At 39.6% G+C, this 13,440-nt stretch overlaps 1 protein-coding gene across 1 annotated transcript in view; it reads left to right on the forward strand.

Moving 5' to 3' along the window:
* The first annotated feature begins 8,159 nt into the window (after positions 1–8,159).
* EIF2S3 (eukaryotic translation initiation factor 2 subunit gamma) overlaps positions 8,160–13,440 on the forward strand; it is a 31,830-nt gene continuing 26,549 nt past the window's right edge. Inside the window, exons 1-2 of the mRNA XM_081947128.1 lie at positions 8,160–8,392; positions 11,244–11,307. Coding sequence (XP_081803254.1) covers positions 8,324–8,392; positions 11,244–11,307 — 133 coding nt within the window. The 5' untranslated portion in view covers positions 8,160–8,323. The remainder of the gene's footprint in view (positions 8,393–11,243; positions 11,308–13,440) is intronic.

A 13,440-nucleotide genomic window follows, 5' to 3' on the forward strand; every position in this document is an offset into this window, starting at 1 on the left:
GCATATTCCTCAGCAGGTACTTCCAGTCACTCCCTTGACTGGTGAGTCCAAATTAAAGGAGTCAGGAGAGAATTATAAAGCCTTGGTCAGTGAAATTGTGCTCTTGCTTCGAAGAGACGGCACACATTGCATGATTTTTAATCCTCCTCCTCCACCGTGGACACCTGCGATAAGAGACCTGGAAAACAGAGCAATCACGACTTTGCTCATGTCAATGGAAATTGAGATCCAGGGTATCTTTCCACCTGATGCAACTGCCCAACAAATTTGGGCTATTTTGGAAGATTACTACAGGCCCATTTCAATTGAATCTTCATGTTTGCTCATGTCTGAGTTCCATGGTTCGAAGTTGAAACCTGGTGAACGAATTGGTGGCATTTGACCAAACTGAAAAGAATGAGAAGTGAATTGAGACAAAATGGCCATGTAATCGATGATATCCAAATGATTAGCATCATCATTAACTCATTGAATTATGAATGGAAAGATGCTGTTGCAAAGATTAACTACGTGCCTATTGCTCAACGCACAGTTAACCACGTTTGCAGACTTTTAGTGGAAGAGGAAGCTATCAAGTTAGCTACACCACATCTGCAATGACCTCCAGCATCAAAGGCTCCAGCCAGACGTCCCTTCCGAGGAAGAGGCTACGCTCCAAGGATGCCAAAATGCTACACCTGCAACCGTGTGGGACATGACACCCGGGATTGTCCCCAACGAGTTCCAGCTCCCGCCACGTACCAGCCCAGAGGAACAGACTCCAGAGGCAGAGGTAGAGGCGGAAGGCAAGGTCGTCGTGGTCCAAGGCGTGATCCACAAGCTCCACTTGTAACACTGGCCATAACCAACGTTCCACAACCTGATCCAAAGTTCGACAGACGTCTTTTGTGGACTTTAGACAGTGGAGCAGCTGTGCACGTTACCCACAGAAGGGAACTTTTCACAGAGATGGGCGAGCCAGAGCCCGAGTATCGAGAACTGTATTCCTTCACCAACCACACTTGCAAGGTTATGGGAAAAGGAACTGTTTACATCGAAGAGCTCGATACACACATCCCTGATGTTTGAAATAGTGGGTTTTTGATTTGGTACACACTGACAGAGTGGGTCCTTTCCCACCAACAATTGGTGGCAGAAAGTATTTTCTAACAATAGTAGATAATCATTCTAGATATGGATTTGTATATCCTATGAGAGAGAAATCTGAGACCTTTCAGATCTTTAAAGACTTTGCAGCTTTTGTTTCTACACAATACCAAGTTCGCATCGCCAGAATCCAGAGTGACCGTGGTGCAGAATTCATGTCTCAGCGTTTCCAAGACTGGATGCGTAAGAATGGAATTCTTCATCAGACATCTGCTCCATATACACCGGCTCATAACAGAGTCGTAGAAAGAAGACAAGGGGTTCTACAAACCATGATGCGTTGTCTTCTAGAAGATGCCAATCTCAGTAACACATACTGGGGTGAAGCAATCAAATATGGAAATTACATTGTCAACTGTACTTGGAGCAGTGTAATCAATCAAACTCCTTTCTACATGCTGTATGGCTACAAGCCTGATCTCAAGAACCTCCACATTTTTGGTTCATACGCTATGGTGAACACTCCCTTAAGTCAAAGAAGAAAGGGAGGTACAGTAGCAAAGAGACTGAGATTTATGGGTATTGATGATAATTCAAAATGGTACAAATTCATTGATACTAAACATGTGATTGTCATTTCACAATCTGCTAATTTTGAGGAAGATATTGACTGGTCCAGGATTCATTCCAATGATCCTGAAGTTTATTTTCCTAGAGATGGTGTTCCAGATGCCACGCAGCCTGATGACAAGTCGCAGGCAGATATTCCTTCTACCAGTTCTTTACAACCTGATGTTCCGTCTTCGCAAGCCGCGGATGCTGATGCTAGCGACGAACGTGAGGACGAGGATGAGGATGAAGAAGAAGAAGACTGGACTGATGCTCCTAGACGTTCCAAGAGGGCCACAAAAGGAATCCCTCCACAACGTTATTCATGGCAACTGACAAAAACACCATTACCTTTGATTTGCAACGTTACTCTTCCTCCAGAGACATTCACACAAATCAAACAGCTTCCTGATTCAGAGCAAGACAAATGGTATGATGCAATGCAGGATGAAATGGACAGTTTAAAGAAACTTAATGTATTCACAGCTGCAAAACCTCCAGCAAACAAGAAAGTCATTGGCACTCGATGGGTCTACAGAATCAAGAAGAAACCAAATGGTGAGTCTTCATACAAAGCCAGACTTGTAGCTCAGGGTTTCGCTCAACGTTATCCTGAGGACTACACAAACACTTACTCACCAACTGTCAGGACTGAAAGTGTAAAAATTGCTTTAACCACTGCAACTATTCTTGGTTTAGAAGTTTTCCAATTTGATGTGGACACAGCTTATCTACATGCAGACCTAGATGAAGAGATCTACGTGAGAAGCCCTCCAGGATTCCGAAAGCAAGAAGGGGATACCTGGTTCCTGAACAAAAGTCTTTATGGTCTGAAACAGTCAGGTTTAATGTGGTATTTATGTCTTACTGACAAACTAAATTCAATGGGCTTTATTAAGTCCGAAACTGATGAATGCGTGTTCACAAAAAGATCTAACAAAGTTTATGAGATAATTCTTGTTTATGTTGATGATATTGTTTATATTGGTCCAAATAAGAAAATGAGTGAGATTTTTGCCAAAAGTTTGCAGAGATACTTCACACTGAAATCTTTAGGACACATTAGCACTTATTTAGGTGTTCAAATTGAAAAGACACAGAAGGGGTTTAGTCTTTCACAAGAAGAGAAAATTGACCACATTCTACATCATTGCAACATGAAAGATGCTAGCACAACAAAGGCACCCATGCAAACAGATTTTCACAACTTAACACATGAACCAAGTCCTGAGTTCGAGGACCAAACACTTTATCATTCAGTCATTGGTTCACTATTATACATCAGTAGTTGGACCAGACCTGACATAGCACTTAGTGTTAATCTTTTATCACGACACGTAGGTAAGGCAACACAATTTCATTGGTCATGCATTAAGAAGTTGTTGAAATACCTGAAACACATGAAGTTATTGCTAGAACCAACACACACTGATCAACCAAAGTTGATTTGTTTTTCTGATTCTGACTGGGCGAGTGACAAGAAGTCACGCTAAAGCACTTCTGGTTACATGATGTTCCTAAATGGTTGTCCTGTTTACTGGCAAGTGAGAAAACAGAGTTTTGTTTCATGTTCATCTACTGAAGCTGAATATGCTTGTGTTTCAGATGCTTGTAATTCTCTAACGTGGTTTGATGCTTTGATCACAGATATCTGGACGCGTTCGATTCGACCAATCACCGTGATGGAAGATAATGTATCTGTTGTTTATATTTCTGAGTCACATTTTACAGGTTCTAGGTCCAGACACATTGACATTCGTTATCAAAACACAAAGCAATTAGTTAAGCATGGTTTTGTTAAATTGCAATATGTTTCTACACATGATCAGATTGCAGATATGCTGAACAAACCACTTCCTGTAAATCAACACGAGTATCTGCGAAAGAAGATGTGCCTTAATTGACGATTTGATGATGTCAGCCCAGACTAGCAAAAGAAGGGGTGTCACGATGTTAAAAAGTTTGCTAGACATGAACTGACTGGAAACTGACACTCAAGAGTTAAACTAAGAAAGCTTTATTGCGCAGGTCATAAAACAAAGTTATCTGAAAGTGATTTATTGCGCATGCTTCACACATTCCAGAACTATTCCTTTGTTCATTTGTTGACAATGATAACTCAAAATGGTGCAAATTTATTGATCCTAAACATGTGATTGTCATTTCACTATCTGCTAATTTTGAGGAAGACATTGACTGGTCCAGGATTCATTCCAATGACCCTGGAGTTTATTTTCCTAGAGATGATATTGCAGATGTCACGCAGCCTGATGACAATTTGCAGGCAGATATTCCTTCTACCAGTTCTTCACAACCTGATGTTGTGTCTTTGCAAGCCGCGGATGCTGATGCTAGCGACGAACGTGAGGACGAGGACGAAGAAGAAGAAAAAGACTGGACTGTTGTTCCGAGACGTTCCAAGAGGGCCACAAAAGGAATCCCTCCACAACAATATTCGTGGCAACTGACAAAAACACCATTGCCTTTGATTTGCAACGTTACTCTTCCTCCTGAGACATTCACACAAATCAAACAGCTTTCTGATTCCGAGCAAGACAAATGGTATGATGCAATGCAGGATGAAATGGACAGTTTAAAGAAACTTAATGTATTCACAGCTGCAAAACCTCCAGCAAACAAGAAAGTCATTGGCACTCGATGGGTCTACAGAATCAAGAAGAAACCGAATGGTGAGTCTTTATACAAAGCCAGACTTGTAGCTCAGTGTTTCGCTCAACGTTATCCTGAGGACTACACAAACACTTACTCACCAACAGTCAGAACTGAAAGTGTAAAAATTGCTTTAACCACTGCAACTATTCTTGGTTTAGAAGTTTTCCAATTTGATGTGGACACAGCTCATCTACATGCAGACCTAGATGAAGAGATCTACGTGAGAAGCCCTCCAGGATTCTGAAAGCAAGAAGGGGATACCTGGTTCCTGAACAAAAGTCTTTATGGTCTGAAACAGTCAGGTTTAATGTGGTACTTATGTCTTACTGACAAACTAAATTCAATGGGCTTTATTAAGTCCGAAACTGATGAATGCGTGTTCACAAAAAGATCTAACAATGCATATGAGATAATTCTTGTTTATGTTGATGATATTGTTTAGTCTCTTTTCAGGAAACATTTTTCTTCTAAGGAGAGGCTGCCTGTCAGGCCTCTAGTTATGTTCCTTTTAGGATCTTTGGCCCACCACGCTCTCTATTATTTCATTATGCTGTTTCATTAGTGTAGTAATTGGGAGGGGGGAATAGAAAGGAGTAGAATTGTGGAATGTGTTGTTGTCATTCTTTTCTAGAAGCCAAAGTCATCTTTTGTCTCCATACCTCGACACCTGACCAGAAGCAGCTGGGTGGAGATGCCAGCGTGGAAGATTGGACCATGTGATGGATTTATGGGTGTGGGGATAAGATCATGAACTTCCAACTGGGTGGAATCCCAGGAAGTTCTTCAGATTTGGGATTTTCCTCAGATGTGCCAACATGTCTGTCTTATTAAATTGGAACTTTAAGGATAGCTCTGCCTTAGACTCTGATTTAATTCTGCATAATATTTGGAACGCTGACACCTCCAGCCTCCGAGTAGCAGTGTTATTGTTGCAATTTTCTTTGTTTCTTTTTGTATCTTTTTTGTATTTGAAATTTTAAAAAGGTCCGATTCTTGAACAAGGTAGAAAAACACCCACAGTAATGAAAGAGGAGAATTTTAGTCCATAGGTTACAAAGAATAATAAAAGAAAAAAAATAGAAGAAAACTTAATCCATTCGTTTTAAAAGGCTTGCATAAATTCCATCCATGAACATAACATTTAAAAAGTTAGATAACCCAGTCCAAAACCATTCCAAACTTAATTCTGCCACTTATTTCTTCTGTTCTCCAATTTAAATTAATTTTAACTTTTATAGGCAGTCTCTTTTAAAACGGCAAAAATTCTTCACCAGCTGGAAACACTTTCTCTTTCCGTATCCTTCCGTTTTAGAGCCGCCCCGACTTCATCAGCCTTGGCTGGATCTTTTGTCGCCGGCTTGAAGAACTTCTCTTGCATCGATCAGGGACTTTGCGATGTCCCTGAGATCAGCAAGAGATATTCTTCCTGTTCACAGTCTCTGCGGGACAGTTTAGGTCTGATTGGACCACCCAAAAGTATCGGCTGCAGTTTCGGAGCATCTAGACGGCACGTCCGTATCGTCGCAACGTTGGCTCCTCCTCAGAATGCTTTGGTTTTATGCCCTCTGTTGGCCCCCACCCCAAAGCTTCCCCTCCCCGTGTAAGAAATGCATTCTGATTGGTGGTGAGATGCCCAGGGGGCAGTGCATGGGCAACTATGTAGGCTGTGTTGTATGTTCTGCTGGCTGATGAAATCACGCCAGGTCCCATGTGGTGAGATGGGTAGAAGGCTAATCCTACCTTTGTTATGCAGAATAGACTGGCCAAGGCCTTTAATGGCCCATTGACAAAGGTGGGGTCTATTAAGAGTGAGTCTGTTTCCTGCCTAAAAACATGTTTCTGTTTCTGATCCAGGGAAATGTAATATTCTGCTTTTTCAATATTTCCCAGGATATTTCATTTTTCTAGGAGAGGGGTGAGTAACTTCCTATAGAGCTTAACAATTTGCTTCATACAGGGACAAAAATAATAGTTATTCTGAGATCCTCAGAAATTTTCAGATGAACTCTGTCTAACACTTTGAACTGGGTAGTTTTACCAAAGCACTCTCCTACTTGAAAAGTAGCAGCAAACCTCTAATAGAGCTATATATGTGCAAACATGATTTGGAACTTTTGAAAAATGCTGGAGCCAAGTACATCATCCCTTAAACCAGTGGTCACCAACTGGTGGTCCGTGAGAACATTTTGGTGGTCTGTAGAAAAATTATTTGCATTTTTAATATTGCACTAGATACTAAATACTATTTATCTTTTAAAAAATCATATTAGTGATATATGTGGGATTTAAAAATTATGAATTTAGTGGTCCCTGAGGTCCGAAAGGTTGGTGACCCTGCCTTAAACCAATCAAGTCAAACCAATTTTTTCAGGCTTTGATATAAATAGAGGAGAATAACAAGAGGATTTTTATTGCAGCCTTATTCTTCTTTTTTTTTTAGAAACTACTGTGTCACCTCATGTTCCCATGCCCTTTACTTGCTGTTGCCCCTATAACTATTGAAGCTTTATGGAAGTGTATGTTTGTGAAATGGTTGATAAAGGGATTTTTAATATCGGAATTTTTTTTTTAATAAGAGCTTCATTTTATTACAAGTTCATAGTTGGTTATTTTTTGCAAACAGAAATCTAACGAATAAACATATATAGCAAAAATATGGCTTGGGAATATTAGCAATTAATTTTACTTCCAGTTTGTGTGAAGAAATGCATAGGAGCAGGGTCAGAGGATAGCATATGTGTGATGAAAGAAATGTCCTTCTGGGTTCGGCTCCAAGTGGGGAAAAAGACACTGGAGACATGGAGGCTGCTTGGAAAGATGGTTTTAATGGTGGACAGGACCACATGGCTTGAGTCCTGAATAGAAAAGGTGATCACATGCTTCAATGTTGGGGAGAAGAAGAGAAAGGCCGATGGAGGGGCTTGCTAGGCTTTTTATAATCTGTTCAGTCCCACCTCTGTTTCCTGTTCCTGTGTAAGAAATGTATTCTGATTGGTTGTCAGACTCACATGGGCCCATGCTGGGGCAACTCTCTAGGTTGAGTCCAGGTTTGTTGAATTCTCAGAGTTCTCAGATGCCATGTGGTCAGTTGAGTAAAGGCTTATATTATCATGCCTTAATCCCATCCCCCTGGAGCTGAAGGGGAGAACTCTTTATTATGTAAAGGGACTGGTTTGGCCACCTCAATGGCCCATTGACAAAGTGGGTAGAGGCAGGAAGCTACAGGGAGCTATTCTCAATTTAAAACATGTTTCTTCCTTTTCACATCCAGGGAAATATAATATTCTGCCTTTTCAATATTTCCTAGGATATTTCATTTTTCTGGGAGAGGGCTGGGTGAGTGGTTGGGAAACTAACGTTTATAGGTTAACATGGTTTACAAGCCAAATTGTGTTTTATAAAGTATGATTAAGGTTTAGAATAATGTTAAGGACCACACACAGTTAGAAGCTCGGCCCAAATTAGCAACAGGCACACACCAATGAACTCTGAGCAAAATCGTTATCACAGGTATGGTATGGTAGTGCGATTTCTGCAACTTACAGAGTCTCTTTACATATACATTTAGAACTACTGAGGTAGAACGGTATTAGGAAAAATTACAGCAGTTATAACGAGACATCCTTATGCAACGATACTTCCGGTTTGGTCGTCAGCACCACCCATTCCGCAGCCGGCCGAAAAAAACGCGTTCTGCCGCTGTATGCCTTTCCTTACACGCCGGTTGCATCAGCCAGGCCCGGGGTCCTTCTTGAGCAGCCTAGCATATTGCCTGACCGAACCGCGATTTATTTTCTAAACTGGCCCCTGGGCAAAGCAAGGATGCAAGATTTAACTCCGTTCCTAGTTATTTTGCAGCATCGTCTGGGAGTAAGCCGCGTGCCTCATAAATTACTGGGTTCTGTAGGAAAAGGTCAGGCAGACTCGGCGGACTTCTAACTTCTTTTCAGGCAAGATGGCGGGAACCGAAGCGGGTGTGACACTGGGGCAGCCGCATCTTTCGCGGCAAGACCTGACTACTTTGGTAAGAAGGGAATTCGGAGTGGGGAGGGCGCGTCATCTGAAGGGTGCAGTATTCCAACGGTTGCCCTACGCTATTTTTGCCCGGTACTGGGTGATGGTCCGAGTTCAGAAAATCTGCCTCGCCTTGCTCGTCTTCTGCCTTTTTGTTCCTATCAGGGTAGTTAGAATGGGAAGGAAAGGTTTTATGACGGTGGGAAAGAAATCTCCCAAATGTTCTTACACTTCTTTTTCGCTATATACAATAATGTTACTTCATTTAGTACGAAAGTACAAAGCCATAATGCCAGGCAGAGGGTCGTCCTACCCTTAAAAGCTAGTTCCAGCGAAAGAAACGTGATCTCTATCGATAACTGAATTCCGACGTTATATGGTTGTGTTCAGAGAAAATATTTCCCACCCTTTCTGCTTCATTCTCTAGCGCAATCAGTACAGGGTAGAACACAGAGAAGCTGAGTTCCCATTGCATACTGTACAGTACAAGGCTATGCTTTAGTTATGTTCGGTCAGATTTGCATAAAAAGTCACACAATACTATAAAGTTAGAATGGTAGTACATTCCCAACCCACACCTGGCCTTAAGTATACCCGTAGTAGCTGGGATCTTCAGTGCTACTAATGATAATTATGAAAAATTGTTAGCATAGTTCTCATTTCATTTTGGAAATATATGTTTATTTAGCATTTTACAATAAATTGGATAAAAGTGTTTCTTTGAGTAACGATGCATTAACTCATTATCCATTGCAACAAGCACATTTAAATTGTCAGGTACTAAAATATATTCAAAAAATTATAATATTCCTATTTGATGAAATTGAATAAAATTTACAATGATAATTTGTTGTAATGATATAAAATTCATTCAGTGATATTTTATTTTGATTTATTAAATTTATAGGCAGCCCATCTCATTGTTAGCAACTCTGGGATTCCTATAAACTTAATAAATTAGTATTTTTATAAAGAGAAGCAAACTGGCATTGGTCTTGTTGGAAAAGTAAAACAAGCTGTGGCTTTCATTGCATAGTGTGATTTTGATATTTTAAAACGATATTTGTGGCACATAAAATTGTTTGGAATCCTTACATGGAGAGAATATGCTACCAGTTAACATTGCATATTTCACAGTGTGATGTATTTGTTGTTTGCAACTGTGGTTGTGATCTCATGATAAATAAGTCTTTTTCCATTCACTTTTCCTCCTTGAAAAATAGGACTATACTAATTTTACGTAAGGAACTTGTTAGGATAAATATAAAGAAACACAGTCTCTTCGTTTTTTCCCAAAAATTATATACTTTTATTAATTCATTCATAAAATAGTATAAAATAAAAACAATTGACTATAGAAAAACAAAAGCAAAGAAAAACTTTAAACAAAAAAATAATACGCAGAAGACACAAACTGTAATTAAAATCATATCCCAACTATTTTTGTAAATCTTTAAAATGTTGGAAGTGTTGGAAGAAATGTCCTTCTGGGTATAGTTCCAAGCGGGGGAAAAGACACTGGAAACATGGCTGCTTGGAAAGATGGTTTAATGGTGCACAGGAGCATGGCTTGAACTCCTGAACAGAAAAGTGTATCACATGCTTCCAGATGTTGGATGAAGAAGAAAAGAGAGTGAGATGCTGAGAGTCCCTGGTTTTATGGCCTCTCTGGCCTTTGAACCTGAGCTTGTATTCTGATTGGTTCTCAGACTCCCATGGGGCCATGCAGCGGCAACTCTCTAGGCTGTGTTTTTTGAGTCCAAGTTTGGGTGAGCATTGCTTCTTCCCAGGTGCCCTGTGGTGAGATGGGTAAAGGGCTAATACTATAATGCCTTAATCCCATCAACCTGGAGCTGAAGTGGGAGATTTTTGTTATGTAGAACAGACTGGTTCAGGCATTTTAATAGCTCATTGACAAAGGTGGGGGCTAAAGAGTGAGTCTGTTTCCTGCCTAAAACATGTTTCTCCATTTCTGATCCAGGCAAATATAATATTCTGCTTTTTCAATATTTCCCAGGATATTTCATTTTTTTGGAGGGGGTGGTGGTTAACTTCCTACAAAAATAAAAACCTAACATTAAGAGCTTTTAATGTTGACCAAGCCAGTTTAAAAGGATTTCCAAAGGGAGAGATAGGACATTTTCCTGATTAACCACCTACAATTTTCTCAAAAGTTGCTAACAACTCTGAAATTCCATTCTTTATGTCTTGAATTATAGTATTATCCCATCTAATTCTTTTGTTATTATTAGAGCACAAAATCCTTCTTTGTTCTGAACATATTAAATCCCAAAAAGTTGGCATGTATTCAGTACACATGGTATTTTTAAAAAACAATTTTCTCAATATTTCTATCAATGTATAAATTTTTTACAATGCCAATGCAAAAGATCCATTCTAAATGAAAGATTATAGTAGATATGAAAAACAATATTTTGATAAATTCAATTTTAAATCACAGGACATCAATTTGAGGACTTCATGTGTGCAAGCTTTATAGCTAATCATGTTTATAGGATAATTATAAGATAAGATAAAATGTTTTATGACATGAACAGCATAATTTATATAACTACTTTTTAAACATTATTTCAAACCACATTTTTAAAAAATCTCATCACTCTAAAAACAGTGGAGGGAAAAGTGGTGTATTAGAATTCAGTTTTATTTAGTTGCAAAATAATCTTAAACTAAGTGTAGAATTCTTAGTAGAGCAAGTATCTAAAAGTATAATTTTACTTGAATAGTAAAACCTGGACTTGAGAGATCTGCTTTTTTACATTATGGAAACCTCAAAAAATCCTTTATATATTTTGGAATCTTTAATGCTCTGGAATTCACTAATAATCTGTTCTTTGCAGGATGTTACAAAATTAACCCCTCTGTCACCAGAAGTCATCAGTAGACAAGCTACAATTAATATAGGTAAGAATATAACAAATTATAGCTAGAGGTTGCTGTCTGGTATTAATTGCGTACTATTCACTGTGCAGTGCTTCAGTAGACGCTGTTAGAAAATACTATATCATTTTATTCATTTGTTTATTTAAAGTTTAACCTAAAATGTGAGCATGTAAGACATAAATGCATGTACTGTAGCTCTGTAGAAACCCTCTGTATTGTTTAGTTCAGGGGTGTCAAACTCGCATTGTCACGTCATGTGACATATCGCAACTTTTTCAACTTCACTAAAACGGGAATGGGCGTAGCCAGTGAGTGATGTATCTGACCTGTGGGCTGTGAGTTTGACACCCTGGTTTAGTTGGATCACAAATCATATTCTGCTGTTGGGATCCTCAAACTTTTTAAACAGGGGACCAATTCATGGTCCCTCAAACTGTTGGCTGGACTCTGCAGGCCAAAAATGTTGGCCGTACTGGGGCGGGACTTGCTGCCAGCATGAATGGCTGCTCGGACAGAGAGCTCTGTTAGTAGCAGCCAAATCTAACGTCCGGAGGAGGTTTGATGAAAAGATTTTGATAAGCCAAGCCTTCCTGGAAGGAAGACTGAAGAGAGGTTGGTTTGACACGACCATAGGACGGCAATCCATGGTCTGTGCTTGAAATCTTCATATCCCCGGACGTGGAAGAGGGCGACAGTAATGGCCATCCCAAAATGCTGACAAGAGTTCAAAGCAAGTGAGGATTTATTACAGAGAGCTGTCGGAGTTGCGAGTGACCTAACAGCTTCCGGATCTTGGAGAAGGTAATTCTATCCCAAAACAGCTCAAGAGATTAAGGGCTCCAAGAAGAAGTGGGGGGGTTGCTTTCCCTCCTTTATCACAGCGGCGAGAAGTAATATGCTGAGTGAAAAATGGAGACTTTATCTTTTTACTCTCTGAACTGTCTGATAAGCTGAACCTAAACCTAATCTGTTAACATAACAAAGCCAGCTGTAAATAACTCTGACTATACGGATAGCTTCAGGGGGTTTTGAGTTAATTATACAAGTCTGGAAGGCTCGAAGGGAAAAATATATTTTAGCAACATATATAGGTGGAGTGATTGCAGTTGGTCAGCGTCTGGACAAGTGGAAGAGCGACATCTACTGGCGAAATCTGGAATTTCCCCCTCTCTTAATACCCTAAGAGAAAACAGGATTTTTGCTGACTATATTCTCTGGACAACCTTTGGATACTACTATCTGGAGAGAGAGAAAGAAGATCTATCGGAGCAGGGGAACTCAGAACATTTGCATATAACTATCCAACACAGGAGGGACGCATCTAAGGTTGAACTTAAAACCTAGGAATTAATGTGATAATACTACCAACAAAGGAATATATTGTTTTTGCTATTGTTATTGTTGTAAGATTACTAACCCTAACTTCTTTCAATATTATTGGCACTAGTACTGATTAATCTAGGATAATATAAGTAATAACTATAAGCATTCTACCCTTAGATTTTATTAAGTTATTAAAATAGATTATTAGATTAATAGAAAGTTAGGAGTATTATAAATGTGACATACACACACACATATATATATATACAGTGATTAACCGATAAGTCTCTCATACTATCCCACTATCCTATGACAGCTGTTCCTATATAACACACGAACTAATCGATATATAGAGTTTACGACCCTCTATCACTATTTAAAATTGATATTTGAGTAGAGATAGAGGGAAGAGGAGAGGGAGAAGAAGAAAGGTAGGTAGGCAGGAAGGAAGGAAGGAAGGAAGAAAGAAAGAAAGAAGGAAGGTAGGAAGGAGGGAGGAAGGAAGGAAGAAAGAAAGAAAGAAAGAAAGAAAGAAAGAAAGAAAGAAAGAAAGAAGGGGGACTGGAGAAAGTCACGAGGGAGAGAAGTAAGTGGGAGTTCTGGGGAAAAATTAAAGTAGGGATCCAATTCCTCCAAAAAATGACAAGTAGTACAAATTTTACAAAAATTGGCACGGGGAGGAAGCCAGCATCCCAGCCATCCCTAGCGGCTGCCAGTCCCTCGAACCAAAGATCTTCAGAGGATATGCCTCAGAGAGAAAGATCCAACTCAACTAAGGAATTGCAGATGGTGCTACAGTCTATGCAAGAGCCAATGGCTAAAAATCACGAA

The sequence above is a fragment of the Natrix helvetica genome (genome assembly GCF_964273705.1).
Source record: "Natrix helvetica genome assembly, chromosome: 3".
Lineage (NCBI taxonomy): Eukaryota > Metazoa > Chordata > Lepidosauria > Squamata > Natricidae > Natrix > Natrix helvetica.